Source organism: Chelon labrosus (assembly GCF_963514085.1).
Source record: "Chelon labrosus genome assembly, chromosome: 5".
Lineage (NCBI taxonomy): Eukaryota > Metazoa > Chordata > Actinopteri > Mugiliformes > Mugilidae > Chelon > Chelon labrosus.
The window spans coordinates 272,585-296,236 of NC_140341.1; the positions used below are offsets into that span (position 1 = coordinate 272,585).

Below are 23,652 nucleotides of genomic sequence, written 5' to 3' on the forward strand. Positions count from 1 at the left end.
GTAGATGCAGGAGTTATGATGGTAAATGGACACCAGGGGGCGATGTGGTGACATATCGCTGTCTGTCTTCTGACTACAGAAGCAGATAAATTCAGAAATATTAAAATCATTTCTTCTCTTTATTTGAGATTCTTGGTTCCGGCAAATAAAAGTAGTGACTTGAGTCTTGAGCTGTAGAGAGAAACACAACCGAGTCTAACAGGACGGGACTCTGGACCTCTACGCTCTGGACTGAACTTTAATTACAGCTTCATGTTCTGTAAATGATTCTAATGTTGCTTCAGTTTATCACAATCAGCGTCTCCTGCTGCAGACATGTTTCATGCTCATGTTAACCAGATTAACCATCACTTGGCCAGGTTGGTTCCTGGTCCTGTTTCTGTAGGTTTGAAAATGTAATGTTGTGAGGTATGTAGACAGCTGGGAGCATGTTGTCATGATCAGATAAGTGTTTGCTTGCTTTAGGACCTGATTCATGGGGAGGAGGGTTTTCTGTTCATGGGAATAATAAACTGTGTTTGCTTTTGAGTTGCAAGTTGTTCCTGTGTCGTCCTATGTGTTGTGATAAAGGCCCAGTGGCCTCATGAATGATGATTATTCCCCATATCCCAATGTGGCCTGAGTCTCTTCACTCTCTTCCTCATTGACAGAGCGTAAGGTTCCTCCAAACTTCACCAAGAAACCCTCCGAGTCCATGGAGGACTCAGCGGGTAAGATGGTGAAGATGGAGGGCCGAGTGTCTGGCTCCCAACCGCTGACCGTCACCTGGTACAAGGACAACAGCCAGATCATTGCCTCGGACAAATACGACATTAGCTTCAAGAACAACATGGCCGTGCTCTTTGTCCGAGACTCCACCTCCTCTGACAGTGGCATGTACCTGTGCGAGGCTTCCAACGAAACCGGCAAAGCTTCCTGTCAGGTTTCTCTCACCATCACAGGTAAGAGTCTGTTCATCCGTTCATCTAAACCCAAACCTGAGAGTTTATGGTGTCCTGAAGACAGAACATCCCAAACATCTTGGTCTCTACAAAACTATTAAAGCATCAGGAGCAGCTTTAATGAGCCAGTCCGAACTCAAATGAGCAGAATGTGTTTATACTGGGGTGACTGGTGTGAATCTGGTCTATCTCTAGGAGTTTTAGGAGTCTCTTTGACACATGTGTTCTGGTCTTCCTCAGAAACTGGCCAGGCTCCTAAGTTCGACGTCCCTCTGGAGCCGGTTGTAGTAAACGAAGGCGACAAATTGAGCCTCAAATGTCTCGTCAGCGGCTCTGCTCCTCTTAACATCCAGTGGATGAAGGACAGGAGGGAGCTGAAGTCCAGTGGAAACACCAAAATCTCATTTGTTAGTGGGACAGCCTCCCTGGAGGTCAGCCAAGTGTCCAAGGCTGATGCAGGAGACTACCTCTGCAAGGCCAGCAACGCTGCTGGCAGCGACTTCTGTAAGGCCAAGGTCACCGTGGCAGGTAATCAGTCAGAAGAATGGAGCAGCGTGGCTTTAGTTCCCTCCCCCTTTCCTTGTTGCCTCAGAGCTGCTCTGGAGGTTTCAGGTTCTGGGTTCAGTAAAACACCACAAGACTGTTTTAGTTGTTACTGACGCTGATTTTCAACCCGACCATTCGATTGGCTGCTCATTGTTGTGATACTCTGAGTATTACAATAATAATAATAATTTTATTTATTGGTGCCAAAACACCCAAGGTCACCGTACAAGTAAAACAGGGTTTAAAATACATAACATACATCAAAAGCATTTAACAAACTACAACTATAAGACACTAAACAAAATATGACTAAACCACATAGAAACCTCCTGTTTTCCTTTTCATGCTGAAGCCTTTTTATGTTGACTGGTTATGGACTAATAACAGAAGTTACAGTGATGATAGTTTCAGGCTCTGGTTTTGTTTTGAGGCACCACTTAAACATTCATGATGTCTTTTCAGATAAAGGAACGAAAGTTGCCCCAGCAGAGGCTGCTGCCCCGGCTGCAGCTGCCCCGGTCAAACGCCTTGACAACCTGTTCTTCATTGAAGAACCCCAAAATGTTTCTGTGGTAGAGAGTAAGTGGACTCCTGGACACGAGGCTGGCTCTCTGCTTTCCATGAACTCACGTCATTCAAGGTCACTGTTTCTTTTTTGCAGAGGGTACAGCGACCTTCATCGCTAAGATCGGAGGCGACCCGATCCCCAGTGTGAAGTGGATGAAAGGCAAATGGAGACAGATCACCCCTGGAGGTCGCATCTCCATCACACACAAGGGCCAGGACGCCAAGATGGAGATCAAAGAGGTGACCAAGTCCGACTCTGGCCAGTACAGATGTGTCGCCACCAACAAACATGGAGAGATCGAGTGTGGTGTCGAAATGGAAGTTACCAAAAAGGAGGAAGTGGAAGCAATGGGAGACATCAGAACCAAGCTCAAGAAGTAAGTCACCAGGTTCTGTTGATTGAGTGGACGTCCAGGACAGATTTATTATCATCTCTAACGGAGCATCTCATGTTTGTCAGGACTCCCTCCAAGCAGAAGAGTCCAAAGAAAGGAGAGGACATCGATATCGTGGAGTTGCTCAGAGGTCATGAACCCAAAGACTACGAGAGGATCCTGCGGGAACACGGAATCCACGACTACCGAGCCATCCTGCAGGCCATTGAGTTCCTGAAGAAGGAGAAGGAGATGCAGACGGGACGGCCGGTAAGATACACTAGAAGACATCTTCAGGACATCAGTGTTAATATTAAAGGTCAGCATCGTAAAGCTGAGAGGATCCAGGACACATCAAAGGATAATTTCAGGTACTGGTTTCTGTAGGTCAAAGGCCAGAGGTCAGGGGTCAGCAGGTATTCTGACCTAAGGCACCTGTTTATTGGGACTCACACAAGTCTGTAACGTTATCACCTAAAATAGATTCATGAAACATTAGAACTGTACAAACTAAACCTTATTGTTTTAGATCTTCATGTTTCCACTCAGGTTTGGGTCCAGAGCTACAGATCATTTCAGTCTCATTCATATTGTCCAGAAACACTGAGACTATCTGTGTCCTGCTGCAGGAAGTGGAACATGGTGGTCGGGTTGAAGAGGAGGACATGGCTCGGCTAATCCATCAGCTGGAGGGACGCGTCGGCACAGAGGTAAGACCACAACAATAAAGAATGAGCAGCCTGCCGCCGTTCATGTGTTAGGCGTCATGGTTCAAACTGTTCCTCCTCAGCCCGTCTCTGTGATGGAGGACATCTCCAACCAGACCGTCCCCGAGAACCAGAGTGCCACCTTCGAGTGCCAGATCAAGATCAACTACCCAGAGATCACTCTTTCCTGGTACAAGGGAACCCAGAAACTGGACAACAGCGACAAGTACGACATCAGCAGCGTGGGCGACCGCCACTATCTGAAGATCAAGAGCTGCTCAGTCAAAGATCAGGGGGACTATCGCGTGGTCTGTGGTCCTCACATCTCCAACGCCAAACTCACTGTCACAGGTAAGAGTCCCAGTGATTCAGCTTCCTGTCCCGTCTGCTGTAACACGTCCTCATGTTCCACTGCTTTATTCCATTACCAGGAGCTGGTTATAAGTCAGGTAAGCAACACAACTCGGAACTAACTCACACTGACCTCTTTGAACCTGCTGGTTCTCCTCGTGCTTTGGTTTCTGTTTTTGTTCTGTGTTGTACATTCACAACTAGAGTCTAGAGTAAAGCCACAAATCGACACCAATCTGCTCTGATTGTCTGGTTGTAGCCGACCAGATTCAGTTCACTAAATGCATCAGAAGCATCGAGGTCAGCGACCGCCACTCCGCCACCTTCGAGTGCGAGTTGTCCTTCGACAACGCCACCGTCACATGGTACAAAGACACGTCTGAGCTCAGAGAGAGTCCAAAGTATAACTTCAGGACTGAGGGCCGGCGCCACTTTATGACCATCCGCAACGTGACGGAACAGGACGAAGGTTTGTCAAAGTCTGGACAGACATCTGTACATTTCTAATGAATCGTGTTGAGAAAAGATTAGTCAGTGAGAAAGACAAGCTTCAGTCTGCTGAATCCAAACCTTGACCTGTTCTTCATTATCATCGCTACCATGTCTCCACTCGTCAGGCGTTTACTCAGTGATCGCTCGTCTGGAGACGATGGGAGAAACTCGAAGCACGGCGGAGCTTTACCTTTCAGGCAAAGGTCTGTACGTTTTATGGTTAGTTCCTGATGTTAGTGACGCTCGGCGGCTCTTATAACACCTGTTCACCTTGTCCTTCACAGAGATTGGTTTAGGAAGGGTTCCTCAGGGTGAGTATGTCATGAGGCTATGAGTCATTTAAAGTAACGATAAAATAAAATCCTGAGATTCAAGTTTAAATTTAATAAAAGTCATAATTGAAGTATTTTTGGTCAAAACCCCAGACGTCCCTGACGCATCTGTTCACGTACCTGAAGCAGCGTCCATGCTCATCTGCAGAGGTGAGTCTGGGACTAAATCTGACCTTCATATCCTAGAAACCAGGCTTCTGTCCCTCACCATCTCTGTTTCTACCTAAAGATTCCTCTGAGTTTTATCACTACGAGGAGAGAACCGAGGTGAAAGGTACAACATTTCTTAAATGATCAAATTAACAAACTTAAATCTGCTTTTGCATTTCATCCATCGACATTAAACTTTCAACCTCTTAAACCTCCTTTAACTCTCATCCTGAATAACCGTGTGACTCATGATCCTGAACATTAATCCAACCTAATAACTCAAACACCTCGGTTAATCTGGATTAAATGTGAACTCTAAACACCGTCTGTGAACTCGTTAATCGGTTTCTAACGGCTCATTATCTGGTTGCTGTAGCTTCTCAAACTCTGACGGTTGAAGAGGAGACGGTTTCGGTTCGGTTCTCCTCCGTCACAGGTATCGCGTCATCCTATCTTATGAATCCTGACTTGGTGTCTGTTCTGTCTGTGGTCAGTGTTGTGTCGTCTCCTGATGAAATCTTTATTCGGTGCCATGTTGGACTCGTGTGTTTCTCTCTAAGTTCACTTTTCTCCTTCACCAGAAGAGAAAAAACCTGTTGAAGAAATGATTGAGCGGATTCAGGTGGAGGTCCGACAAGGAACCCCTGAAGGTACAACTGCTTTTAGAAAGAGGCTGCTGACCTGCTAGCCGCCATGTTTGTCCGTCCTCTTGGTTTCCACGTCAACGCTTCTAGAATCTTTTAGTTTGATGTTGTTGCATGAGATGCGTTTATATCCTCTTATTCCTGTTGTCCTCCTCTTGCTCACCTTTCTTATGCTCTTATTAACCCTTCCTGGTCTAGACTAGAGTAGACTAGAGCTTGGCCATGTGGTTTTAATGTGAACTCTCTTCATCTTTCAAGTTCCTGAGGTTTGCAGGAGAGCCGAGGAGAAACCGTCGGAGCCTCCAGCTTCAGGTATCTGCAGTATCTGCTCTTATCTCTTGTGTCTGGATGTTTTAGACGCTTATGTTCTGTCACCGTGTCTGTTCCATTCATTCTTCATATATGATCTGATAATAAAAAAAACAGTTGTTATTTATGGTCACAAACTGAATGTGATGATAATATTTTAAAGTACCTGAAGTAAAGAAGCCTGAGGCCACGGTCCCAACTCGACGGGAGGAAGCTGCAGCTCCACAAGGTAAAGTTCACGACTGCTTTGTTTCATAATCACTGTCATGAGTCTTTATCGGCTTCAACGCACAAAGAACATGGGATGAACAAACACGAGTAGAACTCACGTCTCTGTTATTTATCTTGGTTCAGAAATCTGAGTGTCTGCTCAGACATTATAACGTCTCTGTTAGTGTACAGACTACATATTAAATGCATCAAACACACAAAGTATGATCTTAACTGTTGAAAGTAACACAGTTCACACTTTGGATCTTCCTTCATCTGAACCTGATTCGTCTTCATGTCGTCTCAGTCTTTGTGACTCTTCTTACAGTGCGTCGGAAGCATTGTGTTCTTGTCATGTCATTGTTTTCTTCTCCATCTTTATTCCTAAACTCTTAAACCTGTGTTCGTTCTCTGTTCAGTGACAGTAATATCTGTATTTTTTGAAGAACCCAAAGCAGAACCAGAAGTAGTTCCCAGAACAGTCAGTCCTGAACCTGTTCAACCCAAACCGATAACAGAACAGAAAACTGAGGTACCTGAGCCCAAAGTGGCCAAAAAGCCTGAACCTGAAGCTGTTAAGAAAACACCAGAGGCCCCTAAACCAAGAGGTAAAGACTTTAGAACAGTTCTCCTGGAGACAGCTCATGCTTATGTTGTTTGCAGTGACCTTCATGTAATCTTCTTTAATGTTTGAGTGTGTTCTTTGCTTCTAACCTCTTGACTTAGATCCATTAACAGGTGAGCTCACATTTAGAGCCTTTACCAGATGAATGTCATACCGTTAAAACCAGAACCCTGTTCATGTTCTCTAACGCTGTAGCCAAACCAGAGGAACTCAAAGCTCAGCCAGTCGCTGTGAAGCCTCCTCCCCCGAAGACTGAGGATATTTTAACCAAAGGTACTGAAGAGTCTTTCAGTCTTTGTGTTGTCATATCGTCACATCCATAATGTTCCTGTGAATTAATCTTTTTGTGTCTTTGGTGTAATCACTCGTTAGAGTGGACAGTGATGTTGAAGTCTTTAAGGTAACACATACTGTCTGTAAAATGTTCTTTAAAGCACCAGAACCTGTAGTTGGACCAGCCGTGGTTCCTCCATCGACACCAGAACGTCTTCCTGCTAAAGGTATTGATTATTGAATCTGAAGTTCCTCTCATGTCTTGTGTCACTCGTTGAGAGTGATATCTTTAAATCCATGTTGTCTCTTACCGGTCTTAAACATACATGATGTTTCCTTAAATACAAGACCGACCCAGACCACCGGAACCTGTAGTTGAACCACCTGCACCGAAAGTTATTCCATCCAAGCCGGACGTTGTCCCAACTAAAGGTAGTGCAAAGGTCTTAGTACGGCTCTTATTATCTTGTTATCTCTCTGGTTCATCTTCTTTAATTATCTTTGAGCTAAACACTCGTTAGAGTGACTTTCTGTCAGATAACGATCCTATGAATAAATGTTCTCCTAAGTTGTCTCAGAACCAAAGACGTCTGAATCTGCAAGAAAACCATATGAGCCAGCAGCTAGACCTGAGTCAGAAGAACCCAAGAAAGTCAAAGACACAAGGCTTCCAGAAGAATCCAAGAAAATCAAAGACACAAGGCTTCCAGAAGAACCCAAGAAAGTCAAAGACACAAGGCTTCCAGAAGAACCCAAGAAAGTCAAAGACACAAGGCTTCCAGAAGAACCCAAGAAAGTCAAAGACACAAGGCTTCCAGAAGAACCCAAGAAAATCAAAGACACAAGGCTTCCAGAAGAACCCAAGAAAATCAAAGACACAAGGCTTCCAGAAGAACCCAAGAAGGTTGTAGAAGAAACAAAAATGATTCCTGAAGAACCAAAGAAGACTCCAGCAGCACTCAGGAAGTATTCAGAACCACCCACTGAGCCAGAGAAAGGTCCAGAAGCAAGACCACCACCAAAACAAATGCCTAAATTGCCTCAGCAACAAGGTAGATATGTCTGCAAACAAGTTCAAAGGTCTCATCAACTAACCCGACTCATCTCCACCTTTCAACTCTATGATGTTTTTAGTTACTTCTTCACAGGTTAAGTATTTAAATAATGCAACCAGAACACCAGGGCTAACCCTAAACCACAGTTAGATATGTTCACATGTTTCAAGTTCACATGTTTCTCTGCTACGTTGTAAGGTTATTCCTTCTGGAAAAGTCCAGCTACAGAAATCTGACTGGAGATAGATAGTCATTTTAAATCATGTGTTTTGTGTCTTAATGTTTTCTGTTTTGTCTTTTATATGTGGCTTTGCTCTTGGCCACCTCTTCATTGTGCATATCTTCATTCTTGGATGATAGTTACCCTGAAGACAGATCTTAAACAAACAACAGAGTCTTCTCAGAAGATGGTTCTGAAACAAAAGACGTCTCTTTCTGAAACTGGACAACGGGAGGACAAAGTCAGGACGTATGAGAGGAAAGTGGAGCTCAAAGACTCTGCAACTGTGAGAGAAGAAAGCTCTTTGAAAATGGAGATAGAGTTTGAGAAGACAGAGGAAGAGGTTTCTTCATGGACCAGTGAAATTCAGCATGAACTGGTGGAGGAGACTGAGCCAAGAGACAAACCAAAACCAGACAAGATTATCAAACCCTGTGATGAAGAGGACACAGCTCTGGGAACAAAGAAAGAAAAGTCTTTGAGCAGTGGTCGTCCAACTAGAAGAGAAGATGTTGTTCTTCCACCCAAACAAGACGCTCCGTCTCCTCCTGAAAGGATACGTCTGTTGAGGAAAGAAGTTTCTCCTCCTGACACTGGAGTCCTCTCTGAATCGGCACTACCCTCATCTGAAGATTTCAACCAAGCTCTTAAAGCGGAAGTTCCATCTGTTAGAGCCACGTCTATGTCCTCGGCTCAAAGAGTTTCACCTCCAGCCAAACAAGACACACCCATAATTCTTCCCCATCGTACAGCAGCTCTTCCTAAAACAGAAGAAAGACCCGTTCAAAGGAAGGAAGCTCAGAGGGAACGAGACACTGAACCTCTGGACAAACCAAGTCATCTTCTGGAAGAAGTGTCTCTTGAAGAAAAACTTGACCCAGTGTATGTCCCAGCTCAAAGTCCTTCCCCTGAGAGGACAGTCTGTTTGGAGGAAGAGGTTTCACCAGCTGAGAAAACTCTTCTTCCTGAAGCTGTTGTTGTTCCTGTAGAGGAAGTATCACTCGACCAGAAACCTTCTCCTAAAGAAACAAAACCTCCTGAGCAAGAAATTCTCTCCTCCAAGAAACCTGCTTTTGCACAAAAAGAACCTGCAGCCAAACGTCCAGCTGTAAGGGACGATGACAAAAAAATATGGACGACGGATCAACGAACTCTTGAGCAAGGTATTCTTGTTTGAGCCGCTCAGGCTCCTGATCGCCTTAAGATCACCTCTCTTAGGAAATCTTCTCACATTTCCTGTACTCACTCATCTTCCAGTCTTTAGTCTTTGTCCATTGTCTTTGTAACATGTCTTTTACGTTGCTTTACCATGAAATCCATCTTCTAATCACTGGTTCTCATCATCTGTGTGTTTATCACAGTCCTTCTTTTCTTTGTCATTCTTGATTGACCACGTTGTTTTCTTGGTCGTCATCTTGGCTTCTTTTGTTTCTAAAGTTTCTCCACCGGAGGAGAAGAAACCATCTGCACCAGAACCAAAGCCTTCACCTCCTCCTCCTCCTGCTCAGAAGGTCTCTCCTCCTGCAGGTAGACGTTTAGCTGTCCCTCCTGTCTAACTTCTCTTTAGATCTGTCTTCTTTGGTTTCTTGTTGTTTATTGTGTGTCATCTTGGCCAAGCTGTCTTCTTGGCCGTAATCTTGGCCTCTTGTGTTTCTAAAGTTTCTCCCCCAGAGGAGAAGAAACCATCTGCACCAAAGCCTTCACCTCCTCCTCCTCCTCCTGCTCAGAAGGTCTCTCCTCCTGCAGGTAGACGTTTAGCTGTCCCTCCTGTCTAACTTCTCTTCAGATCTGTCTTCTTTGGTTTCTTGTTGTTTATTGTGTGTCATCTTGGCCAAGCTGTCTTCTTGGCCGTAATCTTGGCCTCTTGTGTTTCTAAAGTTTCTCCCCCAGAGGAGAAGAAACCATCTGCACCAAAGCCTTCCCCTCCTCCTCCTCCTCCTGCTCAGAAGGTCTCTCCTCCTGCAGGTAGACGTTTAGCTGTCCCTCCTGTCTAACTTCTCTTCAGATCTGTCTTCTTAGGTTTCTTGTTGTTTATTGTGTGTCATCTTGGCCAAGCTGTCTTCTTGGCCGTAATCTTGGCCTCTTGTGTTTCTAAAGTTTCTCCCCCAGAGGAGAAGAAACCATCTGCGCCAGAACCAAAGCCTTCACCTCCTCCTCCTCCTCCTGCTCAGAAGGTCTCTCCTCCTGCAGGTAGACGGTTTAGTTTGCTGACTCATCATGAGTCAGTCTTGCTTGTTTGTGTCCGGCTGTCTAACTGCTCTTCAGTTAGGTTTCTTGTTGTTTATTGTGTGTCATGTTGACCAAGCTGTTTTCTTGGTCGTCATCTTGGCTTCTTGTGTTTCTAAAGTTGCTCCCCCAGAGGAGAAGAAACCATCTGCACCAGAACCAAAGCCTTCACCTCCTCCTCCTCCTGCTCAGAAGGTCTCTCCTCCTGCAGGTAGACGGTTTAGCTGTCCCTCCTGTCTAAGTGCTCTTCAGATCTGTCTTCTTTGGTTTCTTGTTGTTTATTGTGTGTTATGTTGACCAAGCTGTCTTCTTGGTCATAATCTTGGCATCTTATGTTTCTAAAGTTGCCCCCCCAGAGGAGAAGAAACCATCTGCGCCAGAACCAAAGCCTTCACCTCCTCCTCCTGCTCCTCCTGCTCCTGCTCAGAAGGTCTCTCCTCCTGCAGGTAGACGGTTTAGCTGTCCCTCCTGTCTAACTTCTCTTCAGATCTGTCTTCTTAGGTTTCTTGTTGTTTATTGTGTGTCATGTTGACCATACTTTTTGTCTTCTTGGTCATAATCTTGGCATCTTCTGTTCCCAAAGTGTCTCCCCCAGAGGAGAAGAAACCATCTGCACCTGCACCAAAGCCTTCAGCTCCTGCTGCGCCTCCTTCACAGAAAGTTACACCTTCTGCAGGTAGTTTCTTCCTCTTGTCTCTTGTTTTCTTTGGTCCTCCTGTTTTTTTATTTGTCTTGCTGTCTATTGTCAAACTTCTGCTGCAACGCCCCAGTGCAGCTGTCCATGTCTTGATTAACCTTGTTGTTGTCCATTTCTTGAAATTGGATTCTTCTATTTGAAATGTGTTTCCTCCAGAGGAGAAGAAACCATCAGGACCAGAACCAAAGCCTTCAGCTCCTGCTCCTCCAGCAGCCAAAGCTGCTCCTCCTGCAGGTAGCTCTGTCTCTGGTAGATATGGTCCATGTTGTCCATTTGTTTCATCCATGTCCATCTTTTCTTCATTCTTAACATCTTTATTCTGTCCTCTGTTTTCCTGTGCTCTCTCTTTCACATCTTTTGTCTTATTGCTCATGACCTTTGGTATCTTGTACACAGAAGAAAAGAAACCATCTCCACCAGCAACAAAGCCACCAGCAGAAAAAGTGGTTCCTGCTGCAGGTAGTGTCTTCTCTTTGTCCTGTCTTAAAGGAATCTGTTATATTTTGATATTGTCTGTTCTACATGTTGACCAGATCTTTGCCGTTGGTTTAATTTAAACATTGGCGTTCTTTTATCTCATGTTGCACCAGTGGAGAAGAAACCCTCGCCAGCCTCCTTAAAGGCTGAACCCTCGCCTGTCTCAGAGGAAGTCTCTAAACCTGAAGGTAACGTCTCTTCTCTATGTTGTTCTCTTGCGTTTGTCCTCTGCTTTGAAGCACATCTTCAGTCTTCATAGAGTCCGAGCTTTGATTTAAAAAGGCCACAACCACATAAAATCTCTTGGTCTAAATCATTTCCATCTAATTCACATATGAACTAAATCTGTTGTTAATATGTGAATCTGTTAATACTCGTGCTGAATGCAAGTCATTGTTAGACACACAACCCTTTAACTCCAGTAACTGTCTGTTTCGATTTCATACTTGTATTGTGTATTGATCTTATTTAAATTCTTACAGACAAAGAACCTGTTTCTGCACCTGGACCGACTAAAGGTATACCAGACACTAGCTTCTTTATTGAAAGAATGATTTATTTATTTCTGTATTTGTCTTTTACATGTGAACGTGTTGTGTGAGTCCTGTGCTGACTTTGATCTGAGTTTCCATGTGAATGTTATAAAACGTGTATTTACCACCACAGCGCCACCTCTCAGGCAAAAGGGTAAGATTCCTGTTCAGGAGGTCAAAACTCCCGAAACAATGAAGCTGAAGAGTAAGTTCACCAGAATACCGAAAGAACCACAACCAGAACCGGAGGTCATTCATCTGAAGAAGGTTCCAGTGAAAACTCCAGCATCTGAGAAACAGGTTGAAACTCATAAAGCAGAAGTGACGAGACATCACGATCCAGAACTGACAGTTCAGAGACTTCATGAGCGTGAAGATCGAGAGATTATAACACTGGGCAGAACTGAAAGAGTCTTCACTGCAGAGGAGGAGGCAATTCAGTTTGGACATCTGGAGGAGGAACAACCCGATGTGGTTGCACCAAAACCAGAGAAAGGACGATGGACAAGAACCCTTCAGCCACAGAAAGAGGAAGAACTTGAAGTGCCGAGAGTTGAGAAGAAGAAAATAACTGAACTACCAAAGGCCGATGAGCACAAAGAATCCGTCAAACTAAAACCATTTGATAAATCTGGGAAACCAGAAGAAGACACAGAAAAGATCAAGCTAAAAAAGGTTCCAGCTAAGCCCAAAGAGTCTGAGAAGGAAGTCGTAGCTCATAAAGTAGATGTGACAAGGCGTCATGACACGGAACTGATGGCTCAGAAGCTTCAAGATAGAGAAGATGTTATAACACCTGGGAGACCTGAACCAGTCTTCACTGCAGCTCAAAAGGCTTCTGAACTTGGTCACGCAGAGGAACCTGAAAGCCTGGATGCAGAAGACGAGAAATCAAGATGGATAAGAACCCCAAAAGCCCCAAAAGACATAGAACCTGAGCCACACTTAGCCAAAAAGAAAATAAAGACACTGCCAAAGGAAGACGAAGGGAAAGAAACGGTGACACTAAAACCTTTTGACAAACCTCAGAAACCAGAGTCTGTTGAAGCTCCAGAAACTAAGAAAGAAGTTGAAGCAAAGATGGATTCAGAGCGGACTCCATTTACGAGAGGTGAGATACCTCGGAGAGAAAAACCCACGGACGCAGAGAAACACAAACCAGATAAAGATGCTTCGATCACCAGTCCAGACACAGTCACAGAGATCAGCAAAGACCAAAAGGACGTCCCGCTGCACAGGAAAGAGGCTGCCACAAAACCTCAGAGGAAGGATGAGGTACCCAGTAAAACCACTGAACAGACAAAGGACAAGCAGACAGCAGCTCCTAAAAAACTGGATGAGAAACTAGATGTTCCAGCCAAGATACCGAGTCCTCCAGGACAGAAAGAGGTGATCCTGCAGAAAGATGCAGAGAAGGAGCTTCCACCAAAACAAACGGATGCCTCGGAGAAAGGAGTCAAACTTAAAAAGGCTCCGAAAGAAAAGGTGGAGGAGGAGAAGCCCCTCAAACCAGTTGAGCAGCTCAAGAAGGTCGAGCTAAAAAAGACTCCATCTCCGAAGCCAAAGGACCGGGAGGAAACCCCCACCGCTGTAAAAGTCAAAACCACTCCCAAAGCTGTTTCACCACCAAAAGACAGAAAGCTCCCGAAGAAGGTTTCACCAGAGGAGCCCAGACATCCAGACCAGGCCGGTGAAGGATGGATTCCCCTGGGGAAGCAGGTCTCTCCTGCAGCTGTGCAGATGAAGAGGGTCACAACTCAGCCGGAAGAGGAGGTCTTCAAAGAGGAGGCTGAGGAGATAGAAGGCGAGGAAGAGGAGGAGGCCTGGGGCTGGGAGCTGGTTCCTGATGAGGACTGGGAAGCTGAAGGGGTGGAGGGGGCGATGGAGACTCCAGGAATGCCTGGTGCCAGGCGAGGTGAGGTGACGGCCGGTGGAGCCTCCTCATCCCATCTCAGATGACTCATCTTCATCTCATCTTCATCTTATCTTCATGACATCTTCATGACATCTTCATGACATCTTCATCCTCATCCTTTAGTCTTTATGATCATCCACAGCTCATGTCTTTGTCTTTGTCCATCCGTCCCATTGGTCCATTCACTGCTGTCATGTCCTCATGTTGTCCATCTCATTGAGTCTGTCCTCAACAGCATCATCAATGTCTCTGTCTTCATGCCGTTCATCTTTTAGTTTCTGGACCCGTACGTCCCTTTGTCTCTTCATCTTGTACATTGTCTATTCTATTTTATCTTCATCTTCATCCTCTTTGCTTTTTGTCCGATGTGTTCTTCAGTGTTCTCATGTGTTGTCAACATGTCTTTGGTTTACCATGTGTGTCTTTATCTTGGTTTCTGCTGGAATATGTTGGTCTCTCAGAGGCTTAAAACTCGTCTTATTGTTTCATGTCCAGATGGAAAACCATCGGAGGAGACGCCTAAAGGCCGAGGTCGAGGATTTGGGGGTGAGAACTCACTGATATCAGATCTCTGCTCCATTTATAATCTGATTCAGGTCTTGTCCTCGCTGACTAAAGCTTTGAGTTCGACCTTAAGCTCTTTGGTTCCAGCATTAATCTACCTTTCTTACATTAATTTAACATTTTCTCATTCTTCAGTTAAATGTTCCACATTTAAATCAAACCTTTCTAGATGTGTGTTAATTATTCGATGTTTGAGTCGTAGGTTCCTTAAGAGACTAAAACCTGTCAACCTACAGCTGATCTGTGTTAAACCTCAGGCTGTGACTTAATATGTTTTTGTATGTGATGTTGCAGCGAGACAAACTCCATCTCCTGGTGATGGTGGGCGAGGCCGTGGACTGAAGCCCGGTGGAAAAGGTCCATCACCGCCAGAGGAACCGTTTGGAGGATTCAAGCTCAAAGCTGTTCCTCTGAAGTTCATCAAGAAGCTCCAGGACATCGTGCTGCAGGAGGCCGAGTCCATCGGCTCAGCGGCTGTGTTTGAATGTGAGGTCTCGCCCTCCACCGCCATTGCCTCATGGATGAAAGATGGCAGCAATCTGCGTGAGAGCCCCAAACACAAGTTCACCTCAGACGGCAAAGATCGCAAGTTGAACATTATTGATGTGCAGCTGTCTGACACTGGTGAATACACCTGTGTGGCCAAGAACGCTGGGAAGGAGATCTCCTGCACGGCCAAGCTCATCGTTGAAGGTAAAGCTTTGGAATCCAACTTTAATTAGAATTAACAAACATGAATAAAAAATTGTGGTCAGCCTCAGGTATGATGTTTGTAAAAACCCAGCCTCGTGTTGAACCAGAATCACTTCGGTAAATGAGTTTGTGTCCGTGCAGAGCTGCCGGTGAAGTGGTTGAAGGAACTGGAACCGGAGACGTCCTGCATGAAGGGTCAGCCCATGTACCTGACCTGTGAGCTGAACAAAGAGAGAGACGTTGTCTGGAAACGCAACGGAGCCATCCTCAAGAAACAGGCGGGGAAAGTGGCCATCAACGTGATCGGCATGCAGCACGCCGTGACCATTCAGAACTCCACGGACGATGATGCCGGTGTCTACACCTGTGAGGTGGAGGGACAGGAGGACGTCAAGACCACAACCGATGTTAAAGTGATCAGTAAGAAGCCTCAGAGACGACCTGAGACTAGGATGTTTAGTTTGAGCATGTCAGTAAAATACTGAAGAGTAGTAAAAACCTTGTTCAAGCTTTGATCAGTTTATGAGTTGGTACTTTTGACCTGATGACATCTCCACCTTCACTCATCAAAGTCTGTTCTGGAGTATTATTAATGAATGTTTGAGGTTGAAGACCATCAGAAGAGAAATCTGACGGACGACTTGCAGGCCAGCATGTCTGGATGTGTTGGATTTTATTTATTGGTGCATTAATGTGTTCATCACGTCAGGAAAGGTGGTGCTGATCTGATCTGTTCTCAGATCAGATCAAACTGTCAACCATTTCCATATCTGGTCCTAACCTGAGCGTTCCCTCCTCAGAAATCATCAAGGACTGGCTGGTGAAGCCTCTGAGAGACCAGCATGTCAAACCTAAGGCTAAGGCCACGTTCAAGTGTGAGCTGTTCAAGGACACCCCCAACTGGAAGTGGTTCAAAGGAGAGAACGAGCTGACTCCGTCCGACAAGGTGGAGATTATCAAAGATGGGAAGGACATGACTCTGACCATCAAGAACTGCCAGCCGGACGACGTGTCCGACTACACCATCGAGGTGGAGGATCGGAGATACACGGCCAAGCTGACTCTCGGAGGTCAGTTCAATCAAAGAGTTAACGATGAGCAGGACGGCGTGAGCAAGCTTTGTAACGTTCATTCCTCCTGGTTTTTCTTTTGCAGAGCGTGAAGCTGAGATCCTGAAGCCGCTCTCCAGCGTGGAGGTGGTCGAGAAGGAGGAAGCCAGCTTTGACACTGAGATATCTGAGGATGACGTGGTCGGTGAATGGAAGCTGAGAGGCCAGGTGTTGACGAGATCGCCGGTAAGGAGGGGTTAAAAGTGGCTAGAGCACATTTATTTAAAATAATAAGAAGAAGAAATCCTGACGGTAGATGTTTTGCATTATTAATTATTTTTATGCAGAATTAATTTCTGCATTAAAAATAATTCAAAACATTCTCACACAAGTCCTGAAAGTAGACAAAAAGAACCCAATATTATACTGGTGTATCTGCTAAGTCAGGATAATGAGCCAATATTACATATCATGTCCTCCTTGTTTCCAGTATCTGCTGTGACCTCCTTGTAACTAAATGTTTCTGGTAACTGCTGATCAGTGGTCTACAGCAGCTTGGAGGAGTTTTCATCTGTGTTTGTTTTTCAGTCCTGTGACATTAAGGCTGAAGGCAGGAAGCGTTTCCTGACGCTGAAGAACGTCCAGCTGGATCAGGCCGGTGAGGTGTCGTACCAGGCTCTGAACGCCATCACGAGCGCCGTGCTCACCGTCAAAGGTACCAGTCCCTCTCTGATGAAACCTGTTGGTTTTCTGTTGTCTTTTGTTGGTCTTGGAAAATGGAGATACTGCAGAACAGAGATGGTAAGAAAAGCTGTGTCTGAATAACGGGTAAATTATTCACACCTCCCAGAAATCGAAATGAGCTTTGTTGAGCATCTGAAGGATGTTTCAGTGCCTGAGAAGAAACAGGCTAAGTTTGAATGCACCATCACCAAGGATGTGCCCAAGGTGCTGTGGTTCAGGGGAGCAGAGATTGTTACCCCGAGCCCTAAATATGAAATCATTGACGATGGAAAGAAACACATGCTGATCATTAACAGCTGTGAGTTTGATGATGAGGCTCAGTACACCATCGAGGTGTTGGGCCAGAAATCGACGGCTCAGCTGGCAGTGGAAGGTAAGTGGTGGACAGGAAGCTTCATGTTGCTGCTGTTTCCTCTATGTGGTCACGTTTGTCTGCAATGACCTGCTGTATTCCAGGCATGAGGCTCAAATTTGTCCAGATGCTTCAGGACCAAACAGTGAAAGAAGGTAACACGGTACGATTTGATCTCGAGCTGAGTCACGAGAACGTACCGGTGGTTTGGTACAGAAACGAAGTCAAGCTTCACGTGAGCCGAACGGTGGTGACGCATGTGGAAGGAAAAAGACATTCTCTAGAAATGAGGATGTTGACACTAGATGATACGTGTCAGATTAAAGCAGAGGCCAAAGGGATTTACTCCACGGCCAAGCTCACGGTCATAGGTAATGGCTGACTCTCTCTCTATCTCCTTTAAATCTGTTTTCATCACTTTAGAAAACTGAAGTTATTGCTGCTGAGTGTCTCTGACCATCTGCTGCTACTGGGGTTGTACAGACTGTTCAAAGCTGACTAGTCTCTGATGACGTCACAGTAGAAAGTAATAAATCTGTATTGTTGATTCAGGTCAACAATATAGAGCTCATGTGCTACATACTGTGCTCTACAGATATGTATAGCCTGTATAAAAACAGGCAGCACCTCAGCGTAGCAGCTAAAGATCTAATAAAGTTGTTAACTGACTGCTGTCCAGAGGATTTGGACCGTTCCTCTGCTAGCGTTAGCATTAGCATGTTTTTTTTGCAGTAGTACTTTAGTTGTATTTCAGGACTGACATGTCACAGTAGTATGGACTTCATCTTTAGTGAAGTATTTCCACACACTTGATGAACCAATGACCCACTGGGCTCCTCACCTGTCTTCTGGGAGGCGTCCATGTTGTTATGGCCACATGATTAATGACTAGTCAACTAGTCTGTACAACCTCTAGTTGTTGCTGACATCCAGCTGTAGAATAAAGCGTGAGAGCGTTTGTTCTGACATTAACTGCTGGTGGTGGCTCTGCTCCAGAGGGCGACGCCATCTTTGTGGTGAAGCTGCAGGATTACACGGCCACAGAGAAGGACGAGGTGATTCTGGACTGTGAACTGAGCAAAGACGTCCCCGTCATCTGGTACCACGATGATACGGAAGTCATCGCCTCCAAGATGGTGGTCATGAAGTCGGAGGGAACGCATCGGTCTCTGGTCCTGAAGAAGGTGGAGCAGAGTGACAAAGGCAAATATGTATGTGACTGTGGAACCGACAAGACTTCAGCAACCATCAACATCGAAGGTAAAACATTTGGCTTTGGGTGTTTCGACTGAAACTAGACTCTGAGACCTTCTCCAGGGTAAGGGAGAACATAAAACATAAAACATTGTTTTAAAGATAAGAAAAGGAAACATACTTCTTATGTTTATGAGCCTGGAAAACTAAATCTAAAAAAGGAAATTAGTATTTGGATCTTCTTCTCTTTTCATTCTACTCACATCAACTCTAATCCTAGTTTATTTTCAACAGTTATCAAAGAGAGAATTGTTGTCCAGATGCTTTTACAGTGACAAGAGAGACAAAAGAGAAAGAGACACACCACAGCTCTGCTGCTTCATTTCATTTCCCTCTCCCACAGCTCGTGACATCAAGGTGGTCCGGCCAATCTACGGCGTGGAGCTGTTCGATGGAGAGACGGCTCGATTCGAAGTGGAGATCTCTGAGGACGATGTCCACGGGCAGTGGAAGCTGAACGGAGAACTCCTCAGTCCTTCCTCTGTGAGAACCGTCATTTAACCCTAACGTTGTCTCATTAGCGTTAGCCATCACTCACCATTGCTGTTGTTCTCTGACAGGACGTGGACATCATCGAGGAAGGAGGGAAACACACTCTGATCCTCTACAACTGTAAAGTGTCCATGACCGGAGAGGTGTCGTACGCCGCCGCCAACGCCAAGTGTTCTGCCAACCTGAAGGTCAAAGGTAAAACCAGCATTGAACAGAATGATTAGAGGTGTGAGATCCTGATGTGGAGCAGGAGATTTAGAGCTGATATAAAAGCATTTAGTTTATGAACATTTTCTAAATGTGTTTCATATCCCATCACTGAGTCTCTGAGACCTCTGCTCCACATCATCAGTACTTCCTGTTGTAAACAAAACTGATCCTGGTCATATGCCCCCTGGTGGATTCATCCAGGCTCTGCAGACACTAGCGATTGTCAGCCATTTCTAAAATGGCCACCTTTGTGGATTTTCTCGTTTTTTTAGGGAAAAGGTTAAGAATATAATTTATGTTGATACTAATATTTATATGTGAATATTTACTGTATTGAATCAACCTATAATTACTTCATACTTCATACATCATGTCATAGTAAAGTCAGATATGATACCACCAGAAAAGTTTCAAATGTTTCAAAGAAATGTTTCAAAGACAATGTTTTTAAAAAGCTGTGTTCAGTAAGTAAATCTATTAGGTATGATAGGGTAACCAATTGCTTTTGTGTTTCACTGGTTATTTTACTACTTCCCTTGACACGCCAGGCAATGCTTTGAAGGACTATACACTAACTGGCCACTATTAAGTACACTAGTACCTGCTCTAAATCTCCATGATGTTTCTGGTGTTCAGCTTTAGTTTCTAATATCTGAATAACTGTGTTTTCATTTTGTCCTCATGAACGTTGCTTCGTTTAACTTTAGGACCTCAAGTTCTCTGTTAGCCAACATCAGGATAACAACAGCTCTCGCTATTTTCCTCCAGAACTTCCTCTGAACTTCCTGACACCGCTGAGCGACGTTCAGGTGTACGAGAAGGACGAGGCAAGGTTTGAAATCGAGGTGTCGAGAACTCCAAAGAGTTTCCGTTGGCTGAAAGGCTCTCAGGAGCTGCAGAGCGACGACAAGTATGAAATGGTCCAGGATGGAAAAATGTACGTTCTGGTGATCCGATCGGCCGCCTATGACGATGAGGCCAAGTACATGTTTGAGGCCGAGGACAAGAGGACGGCTGGCAAGCTCATCATACAAGGTAACTCTTTGCTCTAGAAGAATCCTCAAGCACATTCAACTCATTAGTTCTAAATGTTGGTGGATTGCAAATTTCTTCTTCAGCTGGAGTTCATTCTTTTAAATGTCGGCAGGTATTCGTCTGGAATTCGTCAAACCGATAAAGGACGTGACGGTGAAGGAGCGTGAAACAGCTGAGTTCAGTGTTGAACTCTCCCACGACAAGATCCCGGTGGTTTGGTACAGAAACGACGTACGTCTGCATCCCAGCAAAGTGGTGCACATGTCGGATCACGGGAAGGTCCACACCCTGGCCTTCAAGGAGGTCACCATCGACGACACCTCCATGATCAAAGTGGAGGCCATGGACAAGACGGTGACCGCCATGCTCACCGTCATCGGTCAGTGTCGCTTCAGAACCATGAACTCACTAAACTTCACGTTTGACTGTTTTCAGATGTGGAAATAAAAAACTGAAACCTTCATTCATTTAGTAAAATTTGTTTTACAGAAGCAAAGAGAGAAGGAATTAAACAGTCAACAAATGACATGCTGAGGATGAGACGTATTTATTTAATAAAACTCCATCTTGTTTCTCTGCAGAGGGCGACCTGTATTTCACCACCAAGCTGCAGAACTACACGGCGGTGGAGAAGGATGAGGTGAAGCTGGTCTGTGAACTGAGCAAGGCTGTTGCAGACGTCAAGTGGTTTAAAGACGGGAAGGAGATCACCCCCTCCAAGAACATCGCCATCAGCACCGACGGCAAGAAGCGCATCCTGATGGTCAGGAAGGCAGAGAAGGCGAACATCGGAGAATACACCTGTGACTGTGGCTCGGACAAAACCACAGCAAATCTTAACATCGAAGGTGATGAATCAAAGTGACCACACAATTGTAGGAGCGTCGTCTACGTAGAAACACACTTTAATTTCACAGTTTGGTCCAAAGAATGAGATAGAACATTTTAGGATTTGACTCATTTTAGTTAGGGGCCACATTCAGCCCAGTTTGAGCTCAAGGGTAACACAACAACATGATTACCTCTAAATAACAACAGCTCGTTGATGCATTTACTGAACTACCCTTTACAAAACATCTAATGAACAACCTGAAAATTTCAATGGAAAAATAAGTGTAATTTCAGCTCATTGCTGAGTCTCAGTGTCGTGTTATGTAATTTCCACTCTATCCTGCAAGACCAGACTTGACCTTCAGGGGGCCATATGTTTGACACCCCTGCCCTAAAAGACAGAACATTTAGAGTTTTAGCTACCAGCAGTGATTTCTAAAACTGTCGTGGGATTAAATGTCAATTAAATGATTAATTAAGTGTATTACTGGTTGAAGCTGTTACTCATCCAGATGTTTTTCTGATCTTCCCGTCCTTTAGAGCGTGACATCAAGGTCGTTCGTCCTCTGTACAGCGTCGAGGTCACGGAGACGGAGTCAGCCAAGTTTGAGACAGAGATTTCTGAAGAGGACGTTCATGGAAACTGGAAGCTGAAGGGAGAAGCACTGCACCAGTCTCCGGTACGTCTGCTGGGCAGAGGTGGACAGAGTACACACCTTCACTACTTGAGTAAAAGTACAGATACTCCTTGTCAAATATTACTCCAATACAAGTAAAAGTAGCTTAGTCAAAATATTACTTAAGTAAAGTACTAAAGTATTTGCTTAAAAAAATACTTAAGTAAAAGTATTTAAAAAGTATCTCAGGAAATACAGGAAAGGAAAGTAGCTTTATTGTCATTATACAATCCACTGATGCGATTCTAACGCACGCGCACACCCACCCAGTCTCTCTCTCTCTCTCTCTCTCTCTCTCTCTCTCTCTCTCTCTCTCTCTCTCTCTCTCTCACTCTCTCTCTCTCTCTCCATACCGCGACGTGCTTTTTCAGGTTGGAAGACGAGTTCTTGTAGGCCGTCATATAATTTGTTTGCGGTAAACACAACAAACATTTAAACTGAAACGAATCAGTTTTTGTGGCCTCATCTCAAACATGGGTTTGAGATGAGGCCACAGGTGCTCGGTGGGAGTTTCTCCAGGTGTTTCTCCAGTTTCTTCCTCCACTGTATGGATTGTATGGCATGACGTATACGACTAAGACAAACCATATGCGAATCAGCAGAAACAGTTTATTTTCTCAGAATTTTGAAAAAATAAATAAAATAATCAGCTGACGTAAGCTCAGAAGTAGCGAGTAACGAGAGCATCAACAGAAATGTAGTGGAGTAAAAAGTACAATATTTGTCCTTCAAATGTAGTGGAGTGAAAGTAAAAGTATCCCCCAAAAATAATACTCAAGTAAAGTACAGATACTCAAAAACTGTACTTAAGTACAGTACTCAAGTAAATTTACTTCGTTACTGTCCACCACTGCTGCTGGGACCTGGTAACGAGAGGGAGTTCAGTTTAATGTTTGACTAAACTAAACTAACTTGTTTTATCTGTAGGATGTGGAGATCAAGGAGGAAGGAACCAAACACATGCTGATCCTCTACAACGTTCGGATGGACATGGCAGGAGGTGTCGACTTCTCAGCCGCCAACGCCAAGTCCAATGCTCAGCTCAGAGTCAAATGTGAGTTTGTTATTCCACGTCATCGCTACGGGACTTGAGCCGTATTTACCAGCACATATAGACCTTTTTAACATATCAGAACTAGTTTAGACGCTATTTCTTCAAATCTTTTATCAGACAATCTCAGACGGTGCCAAAACATCCCCATCGCTGTCGTCAACGTCGTTGTTCATTTATTTCTACATTATTTTTTAACTTCACGTTTAAAATCCCAGGCAGCATTTGTTTGTCACATACCAGAGCTGTCTTCAGCCAATCAGGTCTACAGACATTATCTAGAGAGGCAGCGGTAACACGACACTGCTCCTCCACCTAAACCACATCCTCCACCTCCTGAAATCGGACAAACTGCAGGAAGTCCAGCAGTCCCACAGGTGCACGCTGGTCCCTCTGTTGACTATGTCTTCATCTTCTTCTTCTTCAGCTCGGTCCATTGGGCTGATGCGTCCTCTAAATGACGTGACCGTGACGGCCGGAGAGACAGCGACCTTCGAATGCGAGCTGTCGTATGAAGGCATCTCCGTGGAGTGGTTCCTGGGAGGACAGAAGATGGAGGCCAGCGACCGGGTGAGTCCAGTCAGACTTGGAGGAACGAGGAGGAGGTTCTGGGCGCATGGACAAAAAAAAAAGATTTAGTTTTAGGACTCCTCTTTTATGGAGGAAGTAAATATAAATGCTAGAGATCACATCATCACCTTGTTTCAAGACTTTCAGAACAAACTGTGATTTAAGGAGAAAAAAACTGAACCGTGAACAACCCTATTTAAAGAAGATGTTGTGTAGTTTTTCCAGCCTCTGGTCTGCAGCTGAAAATAACCAGAGATAGGAGAGCAGCCACTCTTATCTCCAACACTTAGTCCTCCACTGTCAGCACAGCCTTATATGAACAAAGATCCAACACCAGGAACCATCCGCTGACACATTTCTACAAACTGTACATTTACACATATAGTCAATAAAGTCCATGGAATAATGTCAGTTTTAGTTTTCCTCTCAGTCTCCAGTCCAGTCTAGCCCAGTCTAGTATAGTCCAGTTAGAGCTGTAGTTTTACA

At 44.7% G+C, this 23,652-nt stretch overlaps 1 protein-coding gene across 1 annotated transcript in view; it reads left to right on the forward strand.

Annotated features, from left to right (window-relative positions):
* The window catches only part of ttn.1 (titin, tandem duplicate 1), a gene marked incomplete at its 5' end in the record, with an annotated part of 155,244 nt that overhangs the window by 42,353 nt on the left and 89,239 nt on the right, over positions 1-23,652 (forward strand). Inside the window, 45 exons of the mRNA XM_084545177.1 lie at positions 651-941; positions 1,182-1,469; positions 1,950-2,066; positions 2,149-2,431; positions 2,515-2,698; positions 3,058-3,138; positions 3,219-3,486; positions 3,567-3,584; positions 3,746-3,955; positions 4,104-4,181; positions 4,263-4,289; positions 4,404-4,460; positions 4,540-4,584; positions 4,837-4,896; positions 5,042-5,110; positions 5,363-5,416; positions 5,577-5,642; positions 9,234-9,323; positions 9,456-9,542; positions 9,675-9,761; positions 9,894-9,986; positions 10,144-10,233; positions 10,367-10,468; positions 10,606-10,698; positions 10,876-10,968; positions 11,116-11,178; positions 11,253-11,384; positions 11,679-11,714; positions 14,140-14,190; positions 14,503-14,901; positions 15,043-15,321; positions 15,702-15,971; positions 16,057-16,196; positions 16,539-16,665; positions 16,801-17,067; positions 17,151-17,417; positions 18,043-18,306; positions 18,644-18,783; positions 18,861-18,987; positions 19,771-20,037; positions 20,150-20,416; positions 20,619-20,885; positions 21,409-21,548; positions 22,473-22,599; positions 23,024-23,166. Coding sequence (XP_084401303.1) covers positions 651-941; positions 1,182-1,469; positions 1,950-2,066; positions 2,149-2,431; positions 2,515-2,698; positions 3,058-3,138; positions 3,219-3,486; positions 3,567-3,584; positions 3,746-3,955; positions 4,104-4,181; positions 4,263-4,289; positions 4,404-4,460; positions 4,540-4,584; positions 4,837-4,896; positions 5,042-5,110; positions 5,363-5,416; positions 5,577-5,642; positions 9,234-9,323; positions 9,456-9,542; positions 9,675-9,761; positions 9,894-9,986; positions 10,144-10,233; positions 10,367-10,468; positions 10,606-10,698; positions 10,876-10,968; positions 11,116-11,178; positions 11,253-11,384; positions 11,679-11,714; positions 14,140-14,190; positions 14,503-14,901; positions 15,043-15,321; positions 15,702-15,971; positions 16,057-16,196; positions 16,539-16,665; positions 16,801-17,067; positions 17,151-17,417; positions 18,043-18,306; positions 18,644-18,783; positions 18,861-18,987; positions 19,771-20,037; positions 20,150-20,416; positions 20,619-20,885; positions 21,409-21,548; positions 22,473-22,599; positions 23,024-23,166 — 6,704 coding nt within the window. The remainder of the gene's footprint in view (positions 1-650; positions 942-1,181; positions 1,470-1,949; positions 2,067-2,148; positions 2,432-2,514; positions 2,699-3,057; positions 3,139-3,218; positions 3,487-3,566; positions 3,585-3,745; positions 3,956-4,103; positions 4,182-4,262; positions 4,290-4,403; positions 4,461-4,539; positions 4,585-4,836; positions 4,897-5,041; positions 5,111-5,362; positions 5,417-5,576; positions 5,643-9,233; positions 9,324-9,455; positions 9,543-9,674; positions 9,762-9,893; positions 9,987-10,143; positions 10,234-10,366; positions 10,469-10,605; positions 10,699-10,875; positions 10,969-11,115; positions 11,179-11,252; positions 11,385-11,678; positions 11,715-14,139; positions 14,191-14,502; positions 14,902-15,042; positions 15,322-15,701; positions 15,972-16,056; positions 16,197-16,538; positions 16,666-16,800; positions 17,068-17,150; positions 17,418-18,042; positions 18,307-18,643; positions 18,784-18,860; positions 18,988-19,770; positions 20,038-20,149; positions 20,417-20,618; positions 20,886-21,408; positions 21,549-22,472; positions 22,600-23,023; positions 23,167-23,652) is intronic.